General features: G+C 51.6%; 1 protein-coding gene across 4 annotated transcripts; it reads right to left on the reverse strand.

The window, feature by feature from the left end:
- Positions 1-689: 689 nt before the first annotated feature.
- On the reverse strand, positions 690-17755 carry GHRHR (growth hormone releasing hormone receptor). Of its 4 annotated transcripts, XM_012176253.5 has the most exons (14): positions 17589-17755; positions 13531-13633; positions 13296-13403; positions 12445-12542; positions 11214-11311; positions 10381-10513; positions 8816-8969; positions 8490-8550; positions 7830-7899; positions 6868-6959; positions 6278-6407; positions 5529-5570; positions 3424-3497; positions 690-2679 (listed from the first exon to the last, which is right to left on the reverse strand). In XM_012176253.5, the coding sequence occupies exons 1-14, from the start codon at positions 17643-17645 to the stop codon at positions 2676-2678; spliced, it is 1224 nt and encodes a 407-aa protein (XP_012031643.3). In that variant the 5' UTR covers positions 17646-17755; the 3' UTR covers positions 690-2675. The 4 variants fall into 4 exon arrangements, with proteins under 4 accessions (XP_012031643.3, XP_060270385.1, NP_001009454.3 ...); XM_060414402.1 differs by having other exon boundaries at positions 690-3497; positions 16677-17755; NM_001009454.3 differs by lacking the exon at positions 690-2679 and having other exon boundaries at positions 3248-3497; positions 17589-17729.
- Positions 17756-18377: the final 622 nt, after the last annotated feature.

Here is an 18377-nt window from a genome sequence, read left to right on the forward strand (position 1 = left end):
CATCAGCCCTGCGGGCTTACTATGCCCAGGCTAGCATCTCCATCATCTCCAGCGTTGGGGCCTCATCCAGGAAGTTCTGTCTGCCCATCCAGGGTTCTTTACTGCAATTGTTCTGCCATCTGGTGGCCAATTTAAGCATTGCTCGCCTCAACCTTGCCTGCAATTCAATTTCTCTTTTGTAGAGAACTCAGAAGCCACTTACTGACCGACTTCTTTCCCCATACTGATGGGGATGCTGAGGTCCCAAGAAGGGAGGGGTTTGCCAATCAAAGGACATACATAAGAACCCTTGATACAGTCCCAGTCCAGGGATTCTTGTAATGGAAGAGGCTAACAAAGTGGTGGGAATTTGAAGCTCCAGTAGAAACTGGAAGGAAGCAAGAAGTAGGCTTCAGGCCATAGATGAAGCCTCTAAGGAAGGAATAGATCATTCACAAAGTGAGCTTCTGCTTCAACCACTGTTTCCAATTGCTAACTAACCTCTACTTAACACCAGTTAAAACTTCAGGAAACCACTGTTTGACCATTAAGCTGATGAAGATACTTTTAATGGCAATAATGAAGCAAAGAGACCATCAGATTCACACCACTTGTGCAAGAATACACTGAGTCAAATTTTCTGGGAGGCAGTTTGCCAATAAGATTTTAAAAACTTATCACCTGCATTGTATTGGCTAAAAAATTCTATGTTTATGGGTTTACTCCAATGTTTTTATTTTTTTGAGTTGTACATGAAGAATTACATGCAAAGAAGTTTGTCATCACAACTATTAAGAAATTAGAAGCAAAGTTCACCAATAGAATATTTGTAAAACACTTATTGGTTAAATAAAGAATATTAGATACATGAAATAAAACTGGAAATATTGATGCTTTAAAAAGACTATTAAATAGGCTTTACAAACTATGAAGCAGAATATAGGCCTGCAAGAGTTCTGCAGCAATGATTTGTTTACTTTTTGAATAACAATTTTTTTGAGATAGAGCTCACATGTCAAAAATTTTACCCTTTTAAAGTATATAATTCAGTGGTCTTTGGTATATTCACAGAGTGTGCAACCATTACCACTTTCTAATTTTAGAACATTTAATTCCCCCTAAAAGAAACCAGTACCCATTAGTAATCAGTTTCCATCCTCCCAACCCTAAAAACCTCTAATTTGCTTTCTGTCTCTATAGATTTGCCTATTCTGAGTATTTCATATAAATGAAATCATATAATAAATAATCTCTCATATCTAAGTCATTTCACTTAGCACAATATTTTTAGGGGTCATCCATGTTGAATCATGTATCCATATTTCATTCCTTTTGTTATTCATTGCATGGATATATCACCTTTTATTTATCCACTTAATAATCGATGGACAGCTGGGTTTCCATCTTCTGGTAGTTATGAGTAGGGCTGCTATGAATATTCATGTCTAAGTTTTGTACAGGCACGAGTTTTTCATTCTTTTGCCTATATGCAAAGTCACATGGTAACTAAATGTTGGACTTTTCCAGGAACTGCCAGACTTTCTGCCAAAGCAACTGTACCATTTCACATTTCCACCAGCAAAGCATGAGGGTTCCAATTTCTCCACATCCTTATGAATACTTGTTATTTTTTTTTTCATTTTAGCCACTCTGCTGGATACAAAATGCTATCTCATTATGGTTTTGATTTGCATTTTCCCAATGACTGATGACATTGAGCATCTTTTCATGTGCTTGTTGTCCATTTTTATATATCATTTATGTTCATTTTAAATATAAGACATGACAGAAATTTATGAACATATCATGATCTCACAATGTTTCAAGGAAGCAGAGGAGAAAAATGTTTCAGGAAACATACAAAAATACGAGTGGTGATTGTCTTTGAGTAATGAGATTATGACTGATTTTTTAATTTAATGACTTTTTTTGGATATGGACCATTGTTTAAGGTCTTTACTGAATTTGTTATAATACTACTTCTGTTCAATGCTTTGGTTTTTGGCTGTGAGGCATGTGGGATCTTTGCTCCCCAACCAAGACTAGAACCTGCACCCCTGCATTGGAAGGCAAAGTGTTAACCACTGGACCGCCAGGGAAGTGCCCACTGGCTGATTTTTATTTTCTTTTAAAATCCCTTCTATATCTCCCAAATGCCCGGCAATGAGGATGAACTACTTTTCTGATTTGAAACCAAAGGAAGAAAAGCATGTTGCCTTACTTCGGGGGCAGCACTTGGGCAGAGGACTTGGGAGGAAGAAGCAGGCTGGGGACACAGGAGGGCAAGCAATGGAGAAGACATAAGAGAAAAACCTAGGACTGAGGAACCTCCACCCTAGAGGAAAGCAAAGAGAGAGATTCGAGCATTTTCCAGAAGGCCAAACCTAAAAGGCTAACAGGCATAAGAAGAGAAGAGATGCTCGCTCATTAGTTATCAGAGGAATGTAAATTTAAACAACAAGGAGATGTCACCGTACACCCATTTGACTTGCAAACATTGAAAAGCTGGGTAATGCCAAGTGTTGGTGGAGCTGCTGGTGGGAGTGGAGATCTCGCTGGCAGTTCTGGAGTGCAATCTGGAAACACTCTGTCATGTTAAGAAAAGGCATATCGGCTGAACTGGCACAGCTTTCACTCCCCAGAATGTGTCCAGATGAAAGGCTCCCCGGCCTGGGGACGAGAGGGCACGTGAACAGTCACCTAGAGGCGGGGGAAGATGGGATGGTCACACGTGGCTGGTGACACCATGTGGCACCATAAGGCAGTCAAAACAAGCCACCAGATGGGCACATGGCAACACGGGTGGCTCTCTTGAAAGTACTGTGCTGAGAGGAAAAACATTAGAAGCAGGATGAGGCATATAACCGACAGCATTTATGTAAATTAAAAGTACGGAGACACACAACACTACATGTTTTGCAAGAACACAGAAACAAGTATTCGCATTTAACACAGTGGAATGTTTGCCTGTAGAAGAGGGGAATGGAAGCAGAGACAAAAGAGAACATATATATATTTTTAATGAATTAAATAAGAGACTGTGCACAGACCGTGATGGGGATGTGACAGGAACGGAGATGGCATAAATGCACACCAGCACCAGGGTCCGAACAAAGCTTACAGGTCCCTCCCCCGCAGAGGCGGACGGGGTCACTCTAACGCAGCTATGCGTTTACAGGTTTATTGGCTCCTCTGGCCTTGGGCTGTGGCCCAGATTCTAGGAGGAGGGACATGAGAAGAACAGGAGCGGACACACAAGGACCCGGGAAAAAGAGTCAGGAACGAGACAGGAAAGAAGTGCTGGGTGGAAGCATGAGGGCTCCCATGGAATGCTGTGGAGGGTGGTAGACCCAGGTAGCTGCCCAGGTTCAGGTGTGGGCTCCAGTCGCAGGCTGTGACCAGCCTAACACACAGATGTCAGCACCTTCACCCTCGAGTCCTCACTTGATATGAGTCCTCCGGGCTGGCAGAAGTTCAGGATCGTGGCCGTGCCATCTCCGTGAGATCTCAGTCCTCACCTCCAAGAACAAGAGGGAGGGTGTTAGGAGGGTCCCACTGCCAGTTCTTTATTCAGCCCCAGTGGGGTTGAGGGTGCCAGGGGAGGCCATGCAGGAGAAACTGAGACAGGGGTTTCCTGCAGCAGGAGAAGCTATGGTTGGCCACAGCCACAGCTAAGTACTAACTCTAGAGGATACTACTTCCTCCTTCCTGCAAGTATTTCTGACTACTCCCTTTGGCTCCTTCTCTGTCTTTTAGTACTGCTTTTGTCTTGGCCCACTTAAAGACAATTATGGGTGTTTTCTTGAGTTTCTGGCCAAAAGATAAGTACTCTGTCCTCTCCAAGTAGCTCAGGGCCCATGAACCATTACAGGCAAGTATGGAAGTCCTGTGTTTGCTCCCAGATCCCAGATAAGTCTGCAGGAGGCTCAGAGAGGCTAGTGGGAACAAAGAATGTCAGAGGAGAGGGAGCCAATAAGAGACAGAAGTGTCAGGTAAGGGGTAGCAATGCTCCACAGCTGGCAGACAGGTCTGTGTGCCCAGGTCTCCAGCAGAACAGCTGCTGCTGCTAAGTCTCTTCAGTCATGTCAGACTCTGTGCGACGAGTCAGGCTCCACCGTCCCTGGGATTCTCCAGGCAAGAACACTGGAGCGGGCTGCCATTTCCTTCTCCAATGCATGAAAGTGAAAAGTGAAAGTGAAGTCGCTCAGTCGTGTCAGACTCTTAGCCGACCCCATGGACTGCAGCCTACCAGGCTCCTCCGTCCATGGGATTTTCCAGGCAAGAGTACTGAGCCCACCATAAATCCGTGGCCACTAGAGGGAGCCCATGAGTCTGCCCGTGCACACAGCCAAAGGACCTGGTTGTCGCGGGAGCTGAGTTAAATCCTCCCACTACTCCCTGTATAGCAACTCTGTCCGAAGGGAAAAATATGAAGTGTCTTCCAGGTTGGATGTTATGATTTACTCCTCTCTGCCATCTCTCCATAATTCTACAAGTGCACTGGCACCATCTATTCGGTCTATAGGGACTTTGCTGGTGTCTCAGACAGTAAAGAATCTGCCTGCATGGAGAGAGTAACATGGAAACTTACAACACCGTAGGTAAAATAGGTAGCCAATGGGAATTTGCTGTATGACTCAGGGAACTCAAGCAGGGGCTCTGTGACAATCTAGAAGGGTGGGATGGGGAGGGAGGTTCAGGAGGGAGGCCTGATGGGTGTACCTATGGCTGATTCTTGCTGATGTCTGACGGAAAAAAACAAAATTCTGTAAAGCAATTATCCTTAAATTAAAAAATAATAATAATAAAGTGGCCAAAAAAAAAAGAATCTGCCTGCAATTCAGGAGACTTGGGTTTGATCCTTGTGTCAGGAAGATCCCCTGGAAAAGGGAATGGCAACACATTCCAGTATTCTTGCCTAGAAAATCCCATGGACAGGGGAGCCGCAGGGGAGAGAGTCAGACATGACTGAGCAACTGGCACAGGACAGGGACATTCTGGCTGTTCATGTGTGTGTTTGCCTGTTTGGTCTGCTCTTTTTGCGTATCTCTCCTCCAGGTGGTCTCTCTCAGCACCCCTGCCTCTGCTCTCCATCATCTTCTCTGTCTTTCGCCTGAATCTATTTTCCTAGGCTTTGTGTGTCTACCTTAGACTTTGTTGTTTCCTCTGTGTCTTCTCTCTGTCTTTCTAGGATCTGACTTACTCCTTCCCCCAACTCTCTCTAATGTTCAATTTTAGGAATACAGAATGGAGGGACCCCTTTTAGCCCCTCAGCCCCTACATCCCTCTTCTAAGCCCTGAGAAGCCTTTTCTGCCTCATGATGAATGGATAGTAAGCTTCGCCAAGACCAAAGGAAGGATGGATAAAAGACGTTCACAGGAAGTATTCAGGTTAAGCTTGATGCAGAAACTCAGGACAGATTCCCACAAGGATTGCAGGACTCAAGTTATGGCCTGAGGTGGGATTTACAGGGGCTGGACAGGAGGGAGGAGGCTTAGGAGTGGTGGGAGGAAAGGCTTAAAGAATAAGGACAGTCTGAGTCACATACCTCTTGGTTGAGGAAGCAGTACAGGATAGCAACAATGAAGCCCTGTGGGGTCAAACAGAAAAGACCCCATCACCCTGGCCTGGCCTCAGATGTCTGTAGTCTTCTACTACCTTTTCCCCCACCCCCCAACAGGCTGTGACCTGGGCCAGGTCTCTGGAAAAATGCAAAGTAGACATATTCATCACATTACTATCTGCCAGGCATATTGCCATATGTAATTGCCGTAGCAAGCATTCAAAAGCTTTATCATTGGCCTGATGGCCGGTTTCTCTGATTTTATTTATTTCTGCATCCCCCAGTATTGAGCAAAGAGCCTGGCACATAATAGGTGCTCAGTAAATGCTGAATTTGTGAGATGATTACATGGCATCACCAACTTAATGGTCATGAGTTTGAGCAAGCTCCAGGAGTTGGTGATGGACAGGGAGGCCTGGCGTGCTACAGTCCATGGGGTCACAAAGAGTTGGACACGACTAAGCAACTAAACAACAACAAAATGTTGAATAGAGTGAATGGATGGATATACGGAAGGATGGGTAGACAGATTCAGGGATAGGTGAATGAATAGATAGGTGGATATAAAATAACAAACAGAGGGACTGTTGAATAGATGAATACGTACCTGGAAGGAAGAATAACCAGTCTAATCACCCTCATCTTCCATGAAATCAACCAACCCTGTGGACAGCAGCACTCCCCTCCCACCCAAAAACTCAGAGGGAAGGAGAGAGTACTGTGGGGACTTTCACCTGGAAAGAGCCCAGTCCCAGTTCTAGGGGGAGGCGGATGTCCAGCCCAGCACTGTCAGGCAGGAAGTTGAAAATGACATAGTGGATTCCAAACAGCGGAATGAGGAGAAGCGTTGACTTAGAGAGACGCCTGCAGAAGAAGACAAGGCCTGGATTCTGCTGTTCTCTCTCTCAAATGCTCTGGTCTCAATTTAACCCAGTCAAGTCTATGTATCTTTCAAAGTCTAATTCAAGGACACCTCTTCCAGAAAGTCCTCCCAGATTGTACTCCAACCCCACGATCCATTTAGAAAGGATCTCCTTCCACAAGCTCCCATAGAAATTGATCTCCTCACTCATCGCCCACAATGTGGGTTGCTAACTGGCTGTTCAGGACCCCCATTCTTCCTATATTGTGTTCCACTGGAGGGCAAGGACCAGATCTATTCTCTCTCTGGGAACCTGGGGAGAAGCACGGAACCAAGATGATGGACACCTAATCGCGAATAAAAAAGAACCATTTGACTCCTGCACCAGTTATGTCCCCAGAATTTCCTGAAACACATACACACACACCCACATGCACACACACATACACACACATATGTTACCAGTACTGAGGCTGGGTGCGGAGGCTGCCCTGAGTTGGCTCCAGTTTCCTCAGCAGGATACGGATAATATTGAGAAAAAGCCCAAAGTTCACCTGGAAATGGAGGTGCAGGAAGATGGAAGGCAAGTGGCAGGAGTGACCCAAATGGCTTGGGGTAGGACCTCTTTGGGGACTAGAAACCTCAGGTCTTTGAGGGCCAGGATGTGCAAGTCATTGCTCGCGACCTTGTCACCTGGAGACTGGGAGGTCCGACATGGTGCTCAGGGGATCCTGGGCTCAGGCCCTCCTCCAGTCCCAGGCCAAAAGTGGGAGGTCATACCTTTCATCCTGCTTCCAGCACCTCTCAGGCTCTTCTAAAAAGCGTGTGGCCTTCACTTGCACAATTACAAAATCGACAAAGATGTGTGCATTCACCCAGGCCATGCAAACCAGTCCTGGCTGCCTTGCCTTGAGTGTGGGCAAGGTAGGGGTTTCAGCTGCTGCTCCTTCTACACCCCCAGCCAGGCCTCACTGCAATGGTAGGCGATCCGCAACCAGGCCACCAGACTCACAAAATTCTGAGTTAGAAGAAGCCTGAGCTCTGATTTTTCCAATGGGCTATTCATGGGCTTCCCTTGTGGCTCAGCTGGTAAAGGATCCACCTGCAATGCGGGAGACCTGGATTCGATCCCTGGGTTGGGAAGATCCCCTGGAGAAGGGAAAGGCTACCTACTCCAGTATTCTGGCCTGGGGAATTCCATGGACTGTACAGTCAATGGGGTCACAAAGAGTCGGACACGACTGAGCGACTTTCACCATTGAGGTCCAGAGAAGGCCTCACAGAGCACATGTGGTTGAGTCAGGCTCAAACCCAAGATGTCCAGACTCCCAGCCTGGAGTCATGTTTCCTGCTGCGCATGGCTGCTCGGTAGGCCCAGGGAGATTGGCTGAATAATGCAGAGGACACTGGCCTCAGGCACTGACCCCAACAGAGAGGACGATGGGTCCTTTGATGATCCACCAGTAGGGGGAGCTGTCGTCCAGGTCCCAGCACCTGAAGAGAGAGCAGGCCTGGACTGATGGCGGCGTGGCGGGGGGGCGCAGATGCTGGGAAGCCCTTTTCTGGGGTACCCCTGCTCCTCTCTCCTCTCTTCCCTCTACCTACAGCTCTAGGCTCCTCCCTCTAGAATTCTATCCTTATAGCTTCACCTTACCCCCAGCCAGACTTATCTCCTAGGGACATTTAAGCCCTTTCCAAGGGGACACCCTAATTCAAGAGGGGCTCACCCTCTCCCTTCACCAAGGTGGGTGAGTTTCTCAAAAATCAGTCGTGTTTGCTGCTTTCTTGTGGCCCCAACACTTCCCCTGTTCTGGAAGGTTCCTACTTACAGCCCCTATCCCCTGAGATCCCTAAACCTGAGACCCTGTGCCCCCTTGCTGCCCAGGCTCAAGCCTCTTCTGTGTTATCCATGGACTGTGCCTCCCACTCCTCCCCACCCCTCACCCAGCCCTGGGAATTCCTGAAGTCAGAACCAGGGACCCCCTCCTCATCCCAGCCTGGAGGACAGCCTCATCACCCAAGCATCCAATCCACACCCCATCAGGACCCAGTACAGGTGTGATGAAGGAACAGCCCAAACTCACGCAACATCTTCAAAGGCCAACTTGCAACCCACCCACATGCTGGTGAAGAGCAGAGGAAGCCCTGTGGGGGTACAGAAAAGACATGAGTAAGGGTCTGCATCCTGTGCCCACCTCCCACCACCACCACCAGTCACACAGGGCACTGTGAAGGCAGGACCCTGTGAGAGCCCCGGGGCAGGGGACCTGGTCCTGATCTCAACACTCGCTGCATGACTACAGCCGTCCTTCCCCTTTCTGGGCCTTGGGGTCATCATGAGTGAGCTCCCTGGTCATCCCCAATCCTCCATCCCCCCACCATGGTGCCCAAACCAGCCCTCTGTGCTCACCCCAGGCAGCGAGAACCAGCCACCAGAAGACCCTCCTTGTGCTGGGCAATGTGGAGGCTAAGAGGCAGGTCAGGTACACAGCTTCTGCCAGCAGCCAGCTGAAGTTGGTCATGGTCGCGAAATGAGAGGCGGTCACAGAAGCCTTGCACAGGACCTGTGGGCCGGGGCCTGGGTGCCTCAGAGCCAGGACGCCCACCGGAGCCCCCTCAAGCTCCCTACCCCCAGTCTCTTCCACTTCGGGCTACCGCCGCAGGGATGTGGCAGTATAACATGGTGGTGAAGAGTGCAGATTTGGGATCCAGAGAGCCTGACTTCAAGTTTATCATCTGGGTAACCCACCCACACCTTAACTTTTCACATATAAAATGAAAAACTTCCAACCCCTAACTCATGGTCTCATCATAAGGATTAACTGGAAACCCTGTATACAAATTGCTACTATTTTCACTGACACTAGCTCGCCATCCCTCCCAAGCGCAAGTCTGCCCCTAGAGCTGAGGCTAGGGAACGCCATTTACTCTTGCAGAGCTCCACCCTGCACAGGTACGCGCATGCGCGCATGCGTCACTCATTCACTGGGTGATTCTGCCCATCGGTTGGGTGGCAGAGCGCTTGACTCTGAGCTCAGAGGCGAGGGCTCTGAGCGCTTGGCCCCATTCCCACCACTCAGCAGCCGGGGTGGCCTCCCAACTATCCCTCCTCTACAAATGGAACTAAAACGAAAATATACACAGGAAAGAAAACGCGACAACGCATGTGAAGCACTTAGCATAACGCCTGGTACCTAAGCACCAAGTGTATATGCTGTTATTTTTTCTTACATTAAGGAATGAAGGCCGTCTGTTGGTTTGTTCATTCATGTATCTATTCATTTCCGGTACAGTGTCAGGAAACCTAGTAAGAGCTGCCCACACTCAGCCCAGCTTCTTTTAGTTTTGGTCTCCCCTCATTTGTCCACCTCCCCACCCCCATGATGGCTTCCCTGTTTCCTGGAGCAGCCCCAGCTTCTCCTGTCTGTGAGAGCTGCTTCACCCTGGTCCTCCCCGCTCCCTCCCCATCACTGCTGCCCGTTCCCTGGCTCCCCAGAGCTCCAAAGCCACCTCCTCTCTAAAGCCCTCTCCTGTTCTCTCCCAGCTTTCGGCTCCCTCTACCCGATGGTCCTGTAATCTGGTACAATCTGTCCCCTTAGGCATCCTGGGTGTTTCTTGAAGAAAGGACCTGGCTTTGTCCAGCCCCTGACACCCACACCCAGCACAGACCGAGCCCAGAGGAAGTGTGAGATGGAAAGCATGAGCAGAGTGAAATGTGCTCTGGGTTGGGCTCTGGGATGGGGAATGAAACCAGAATACAGAATATGGAGCAGAGAGTGGAGCAAGGGAATGGCGGGGCTGGGCTCAAGAGGGTTTAGGACTTGACCCCAAGGAGGGGCGGGAAGGGGGAGGGGTGCTTTCCCGCTCTGTCCTTGGCAAAGCCAGAGCCCCGGGGTCAGCCCACTGGACTGCACAGTCTGACATCTCTAATCCAACCTCCCTGCCCACACCAGCACCCCCACCCACGACTGTTACAGTGGAGAAGCTGCAGTGGTCCATGTTCTCCCGGTGAAAGAGGGTGGCGTCCTTCAGGAACACAGCTGCCGCCTTGAGGATAAAGGTGGTGAACAGCTGGGTGTGGATGTAGTTCCTGGGGCAGTGGAGCCTCCTGGAGGGAGTGGGAGGGGTGAGGAAAACAGGAGGCAAGGAGGGAGAGCAGGCTTGGGGAGGCTGAGCACGAGGGAGGTGAATCACATGGGCTTGGATTGGCTTTTATCAGATTGGATCCATTGCACTGAATGTAAGGCTTCAGCTTTAACCTTGTAGGACAGCCAGGCTCAGTGCAGGTGAGGGGACGGAAAACATCAGTTCCCTGCCTTCAGGGAGCTCATTATGTGGAGGACAGAGGCAGAAAAGACAGGGGACCCCCACCCTCCACCCCCGGATAATCAAAGAAACGAGGCTCATTCCCAGGAGACAACAGCTCAGGCCAGGCTGGAGAAGGCTTTAGGAGGGCAACAACCAAAGGCTGGAATTAGTCAAGAAGGGCTTCACAGCTTCACAGAAGAGACAAAGAGGATTCTTTAAGGCATATGAGAACTGAGCTTTGAATACGAACAGATTTGAGGGGTAAAAGAGGCAGGCATTCCAAGGAAACTGAATAAGTTCCCCAGAGCAAAGATGTGGAGGTGGGAGCAATCCTAGGGTATAGAGGGATGGGTTCACTCATGGGGAAAGCGAAAGGAGAAGTTAAAATGGCCACAGTAGCCCTGGGAACGTCTTTAACATCCAGGTGGAAGATCAAGTTTGGTGCTGTGGATGACAGGGAGGCAGGGAAGGTTCTGGAGCAGGGAATGAGGATGGCGAACCTGAGAGCGACCAGGATGATGATGGCCACTAGGAGGGCTGCAGCCGAGACGCTGTGGCCCATGGTGTAGACGATCCTTACCGCGGAGAAGTAGGATTTCTGGGGAGGGTGGAGGCAGAGGGAATCTCAGCAACAGGGCCTCTGAGGAAAGGGAGGCTTGACCATCAAGCAGGTGACGCTTTCAATTCTACCCCCAAACTGTCAGTGTGCGGGCAGGGGTGTCTGTGGGGACCAAGGCAAGCTCCCTTTGGAGTTTGTTTACAGCCTGTAGGCTAGTGAGGGAACAGGACAGGGGAGGGAAGCGGGGGTGGGAGGGAGGATGAGGATCAAGATGCTTAACTCTGCTGCTACTGGGAGATGAGGGGAAAGAAGCTTCCACAGAAACTGTGCGTCCCTGGGGAGTGACAAAGCTCAGGAGGAAATTGGGCTTGTTTATTGACATCCAGCTTGCTCATCAGCTTGGGAACACGACATCCTCAAATAAAGGGGACAGCAGGGACAGCTTTAAGGCTGAGCTCTTTCCACAAACAAGTATTTGAATCAATCAGCTCAGCCTGGACCCCGGAGATGGAGACAGAAGGTGTAGCCTTGCGGGGAGGGGATTGATCGGGGACCCAGCTCCCCTGAGGGATGCAGTCAATCACCCTTGACTGCCTCTCCCTGACTCAGTCTTTTTATCTGAAAGACTGTCAGACTCATGCTCTGCCTTCAGGGCTGGAGGGAGAGAGCTATGGGGTTACGGGAATGGAAGCGACCTGCCAAGGCACTGCTCAGTTTGGAAGCATGGAGTGTGCTGCTGGGGTAGGAGTCACTTCCTTCACTGGGTTTCCCTCGCTCTCCCACAGCCATGCACACCACTGCACAGACTGAGGACCAGAGAGGGCAGGCAGCTTTTGCAGTGGTCCTTGCCCAGAACAACTCAGATCCTTTGTTTCCCGGAACCACCCACAGCTCCCAGTCCTGGAGCCTGGGCACAGAGGGTGTCAAGGAGACACTGGCCAGGTAACACTGCCCACCGTGCCTTCTGCCTCCCTCTTCCTCCCAGCAGCGTAGCCCTGTCACTCTGGAGCAAGTGAACACTTGCTCTCTTCTACTTCTCACTCCCTCTCTTCCAGCCATCTTCCAGAAGTGTGCTGTCATTCATATTCCGACCTGCCAACTTCAATGGAAGTGGCAGCCTCTGCCATTGTGCAGTCTACCAGCCACACAAACATCCGTGACGAGCCTCTCACCTCCTCAGTCAGCAGCTCCAGGGGCACAGGGCAGGCCTCGGGATAAGGCGGGAAGGGCTCCGACCAGCCTGCAATGGTGCAGTCCCTCTTCACAGCCCCTAGGAGGCAAGGGAGCCGGGGAAGCTGAGATGTGATCAGGACGACTCCCCCCTCTTCCCAGGAAGGTGGGGGAGCCGGGAGTGACCCTGGTCGAGTCTGCACAGACAGCTCATCTCTGCAGCAGAGAGAGGGGAGCCTTTTCTCCAGAGGCCTGGTGTCCTGCCTGCTTGGGACACCTTCTGGGACCTTCCTTTCTGGCCTCAGACTCACCTTCTGTTAATTGAGAGCTTCTGTTTCCTTGGAGCAGAATAGCGAACTAGGTCCCCAGCATCCTAAGGAAAGGAGGCCCTCTCTGCCACCGGAGGAACCATCCACCCCCGACACCCAGGCCCGGGAGGTGAGGCAGAGCATGGCTGCCCTTCCACTCTCCCCTACAAAGCAACTGGTAGCATCTTACGGGGAGATTGATTCTGCCTCTCCACCCCCATGGCCAGTCCTTCTCACACCTCCTGCTCACACCCAGAGAACAAGTGTTCAGTGCCTGACCCCAAGCACAGCACTCCCAGGCCCAACCGCACCCTGTGCAGCTAGCACTCTTGTTCTCCCCAGGTCACAGGAGGTCAGGAAGCTGAGTCTCAGGGAGGGTAACTGACTCATCCAAGTTCACAGAGAAAGACAAGAAAGGGTAAGGAGGTGCTCAGTCCAGGTCTGCCTGACTCCAAAGCCAGGACGTGGCCACCACATTCTGCCACCGCCTGAGGAAACCACCTCACCTCAGCTCTTCCCCCATCTCCACCGCCAGCACCCCTCACCTGGCTCCAAGCTGAAGTGAGAGAAGAAAGCCGGGCAGGGGAGGCTCACCCACTCTCCAGAGCCTGCCATCGGCCAGCACAGCAGCCCGTCCCAGATCCTGGGGCAGCCTAGACAGCGAGGTGGGAGCAGGAGGGACTCAGCCCAGGGCCAGGCTTGTCCACCATCCTGAGCGGTGAGACTGGAGGAGATGGAGAAACCCATGACGAGCCACCTCCTCCCTCCCCAGCCCCGTACCCAAGGTGGAGTTGGGCATCCCTTCAGCAGCTTGTAGACATGCTTGCTCGTCCTCTCTCAGCTGAGTGATGACATCACACTCTGGGTGCACGTGGCCCAGGACCTGTGCAGCAGAGGATGAATGTCATGAGCCAAGCCAGCTGTGTGCTCCTTCCAGGCTTGCTGGTCAAATGACCTGAGGACAGAGGTAAAGCCTGATTCATTTCCTTGGCTGGGCTCTTAGTTAGGTACAAGGACCAGGTTCATCAAAGAAACGCAATGGCCATTTGGATGAAGGTCAGGCAAGCAGGGAGGGAGGGAGGATAGACGGAGATTTGGACAAAGGCTTCCCCTTTTCAACTCATTGAAGTCAATTCTGAGACACATTAAGTAAAAGTCTTCAGAGGATGGTACGGGGGTGGTCAGCTCAACAATGCAGCCGTTCAGTGGCTTTTTTTTCTTTCCATGAGTGAGGTGAAGGAGCAAATGAATAAGTCTTCATGGATGAATGAATGGATGGGTAACTGTGTGGCTGGCTGGTAGGATGAGTGACTCTACATACAAAATATAGATAGATGGACTTCTCAGGTGGCGCTAGTGATAAAGAACCTGGCTGCCAGGGCAGGAGATGTTAGAGAGACGGGTGAGATCGCTGGGTCAGGAAGATGCCCTGGAGGAGGGCATGGCAATCCACTTTGATATCCTTGCGTGGAGAATCCCATGGACAGAGGAGCCTGGTGGGGTACAGCCCAAGGGGTCGCAAAGAATCTGACTGAAGCGACTTAGCACACATAGATAGATGGATGACTGGATGCATGGTGGATGGGTGGATGGATAAAGGCATGGGATGCACATAGAGATGGATGGGTAATGGATGATAGATGGAGGGATAACTGCTTTGATGTGTAGCCCAACAATCAGGAAGAATTAGGTTTTAGGAATTTCCCAGAGCCTGGTGCCCTGGGAAACGATCTGTGGATCATTCACAGGGAATGATCTCTGTGATCAGCTAGGAAACAATCTGCTTTTCTGGAAACCCTCTAGCAGTATTTCTGAAAGTGTGCCTCTAACCCAGCCAGAGATCAACTGCAGTGGAGCCAAGAATACGCAGAGATCTATGGCTGGATCTGGAGAAGGCAATGGCACCCCACTCCGGTACTCTTGCCTGGAAAATCCCATGGACGGAGGAGCCTGGAAGGCTGCAGTCCATGGGGTCGCTGAGGTCGGACACGACTGAGCGACTTCACTTTCACTTTTCACTTTTAGGCACTCCAGTGCATAAAACCCACTCCAGTGTTCTTGCCTGGAGAATCCCAGGGACGGGGGAGCCTGGTGGGCTGCTGTCTATGGGGTCACACAGAGTCGGACACGACTGAAGCGACTTAGCAGCAGCAGCATGGCTGGATCTAGGACTTCCCATTTTAACAAGTTCCCCAGGGAGCTTGAGTCAAAGGCAGGAATTCTTAACACCTCTCCCTCCCACTTCCCCAGACTGGAGAAAAGCTGACCATCCAACAGGGCACAGCCCCACACAGACACATGTGAAGGAACTCAGCTTTACAAGACACGCTCCTTACACTGTGAACATGGATCCACAGCCCACGTTTGAATCCAACATGCGCATCAAATTCAATCAGTGTAGATTTCTGTGCCCAAGGATTTACCAGGGAAGAGTGTGGTGAGGAAGGGAGTTAACACTTGGTCCTAATACATCTAATACAAACTGAGCAAGGGCTGGGCAAGCACTATGAGGGCATGGCCCCTCTCACAAGGACTGAGGAGGTGGCATTTGAGCCGAACATATGAAGAGAAAGGAACATATTTTTAGAACGTGCCCAGACAAGAGAGTGGGCAGATGTACCTGAGCTGCGTGAGGGGAGAGCCCTGCCTGTGGCCATCCTCACATCCACATGCACACACACAAGCCCCCAGTGTCTGGCACAGAGTCCATGTCAGCAGGTGGTTCATTAACTCCTAGCGTCCTTTGGCAGGAACCCAGGCGCAGCAAAAGCATAGTGGGTATGAGACAGTGGCTGGGGTCAGAGACTTCAAACACTAGAATGGGAGTAGTCGACAGTAGGTGACCACGTGGAAGGGACCCAAAGGCCAGTGGGCTAGGAGAGGACCTGGAGACCCTGACCAGTAAGGAGGGTCACCCCCAGCAGACCCACCCCTGCAGGGGAGGACACCCCAGTCCTGGCTGGCTGACCCCACTCCCCCAAAGCCAGCTTGGGCTCAGCTCTGCCATCTCCTGCCTGGGCCCTGGGACCTCACGATGCAGATTCCACCTGCAGCTCGGGCTCTGGATCTCCAATCTGGGAACACCTCTTGGCTTCTTCCCAGGACTCAGTGAGCCTAGGGCCACCTCAGAGGAGAGCCCCAGTCTTACCTCCCCAACATGTCCACACAGCAGTCTGATTGTCCACAAGGGGGTAGATGGGGAGGGCGGGGCCTGATATGAGACCATGGGCTCCATCCGCCCCCCTCCCCCTCCACATCTACAATCCCATCCTTCCCTGAGACGCCTTCTCAGGGCCTGACTATGGGACCACCAAGGCCCCTGGTGGGAAGCCTCCCGTCAAAAGGAGAAACAGACAGCCACCACACTTCCCAAGGGAAGAAAAATTCAGGGAAGCTCAACTCATGACCCAGATGTGTGGTCACAGGTGGAAACTGCTAGGGGTGAGAAGACGTGGATCATTCCAAGACTTATCTCAATACTCCGGTTGGATCCCCAGCTCACTGTGGGACCAGGGATCATCTGGCCCACGTCCAGGACCCCACTCCTCCTGAGGGGAGACTGTCATCCTGCATACCTTGGCCTGGCTGACCATGGCTACAGCTGACCTGGGCTCTGTGCAGGACAGAGGCCACACCGGGAGACTGGGGTTTAGTGCTAACCCTGACCCTGGCACCAGTGACTGAGTGACCCCCACAGGATCTCCGTCCCCCTTCTAGAGTAAAGCATTTCCTGTGGGGTGCACACAGATGAGAGGGAGGAAGCCCCACTCTGTGCAGCGCGGGGAGGGAAATAGAAGTCACCCATGATGCGCCGCAGGCCCAGCCTCTGGCAAGTCAGACCCTTCTCCAGGCACAATAGCCCTGGGGGGCAGACGTTATTTTCTTCCTTTACAAAAGAGACAAGTGAGGCTCAGGAAGGGACTTACCTAGGTCACGTGGCGAATTCACAGCACCGGTATCCAAGCTCAAAGGCCGTGCACGGAGAGCAGGTATAGCCCCGGCCACACATACACACTCACACATACATACACTCACACACATGCACACACATTGTCAAACACACACACACTCACATACAAGCCAATGGAGGAAGAGGGCAACCTCAGTCCTGTGAGCTCACAGGAGACTCTGGGAGCCACAGCTTCCAATCTGGGACTGTGTCTCCCATCCTGGTCCCCAAGTCACTGTCACTTGCATTAAACTCTAGGAAAGTACACAAAACATTCAGAGAGGGCCCCTCCTGGCAGCCTGCTCCCTAGCCTTCTAGGCCTCGGGACTGTACCTGATTGTGGAAAGCTACTCAGGGCCCAGGGTGTGCCCTGCGAGGGAAAGGCTCCCAGATGTTGGAAGGGGGAGCAACTTCTCACTTACTACCCAGACACACTCAATCCCTGGCCACACCCTCTTCAAAGGAAGCAATTCAATCAAGTGGCTCCAGGGATCGTGAGGACTGGGAGGGCTCTGCAAGCTTGTCAGAGAAGGAGGTGTGGAGAAAACTCAGGGTGTGAAAGGGAGGCAGAGGTACTGTTTTAGGACAGAGTCTTGCGGCCCCGAGGGTGCAGACAGGCCCTGGGGGATGCAATGGGCAGTTGAACTCAGTTCAACTCCAGGAAGGACGTTTTGCTGTCAGAGGTCCCCAGGGATGAGCAGGCTGCCTGGGAAGGGAGGGGGAGGAGACGTGGGGACCGCAGGTGTCAGGAGTTCTCCAAGCCAGGCCACCAGACTGCTTAGTAGAGAGACTCCTGCGCTGGGGAAGGGCAGTGGGCCCCAGGATGGCCCAGCGGTTCCCAGATCTCAAGCTCAGTGCGGGGCCAGGAGGGTCTGAGCTGGCTACTCACGATTGGCAAGGGGCCCAGCAAGCAGAGGACGCAGGCGCCCCACACCCTGCTGCCCATGGTGGGAGCTCGGCGACGGCTGCCTGGGTCAGCCTCGGTGGCCCTGCGCTCCTTCCACCGTCCCCTGTTGTCACTGCTGCCAGCACGGCCTCTGCTTCTCCTTCCCAGCTGGCTGTCTGCGTAGACAGGAGCCAGTGAAGGGAACAGAACCCACTGAATATTCACCAGGATTACAGAACACCGTGCCCAGCTCCGCCACAGGTTCAGGGTAGAACTCTGCATTCCCGGGGGGAGGGGTTGACTTTGTAAGTCTGCCCATGTCTGTCCTAACATTACCAAGGTCACAGACAAATGGCAGCCACAGGACACCTCTTGCCCCAGTAGGTCAATATTCTTTATAATTTTCTTCTCTGAGCCCAGCCCTCTGAGGCTCCACCGTGGAAAGATTCCCCCCAAATGAAGGAGACTCCGCAAAGAAGAAGGCCTGAGTCCACACTCAGGGAGCCCAGTTTGGTTGTGATCTCAGCCTCATCCACAGGCCTGAAGGATGGGTTCGGAGCCCTGGGGACCCAGCAGAAGTGGGTAGGGTGTCAGTAGAGTCTGGAAAATAGGAATCTTAGAAAAGGAAGTGCAATCATGAAGTCCCCATGCACCCCCATGGGCTGGTCCTAAAGATAGTAGTTTCAGCAAAACCTTGTCTCTGTTCCCAGCAAGGATACCAGTCTGGATGGCGAGGTGAAGTCTGAAGAGACCCAGGCTCTGGACTTTACATGGGGGCTTGTCAAAGTCTCT

This window comes from Ovis aries, chromosome 4, assembly GCF_016772045.2.
Source record: "Ovis aries strain OAR_USU_Benz2616 breed Rambouillet chromosome 4, ARS-UI_Ramb_v3.0, whole genome shotgun sequence".
Taxonomy (NCBI): Eukaryota; Metazoa; Chordata; class Mammalia; order Artiodactyla; family Bovidae; genus Ovis; species Ovis aries.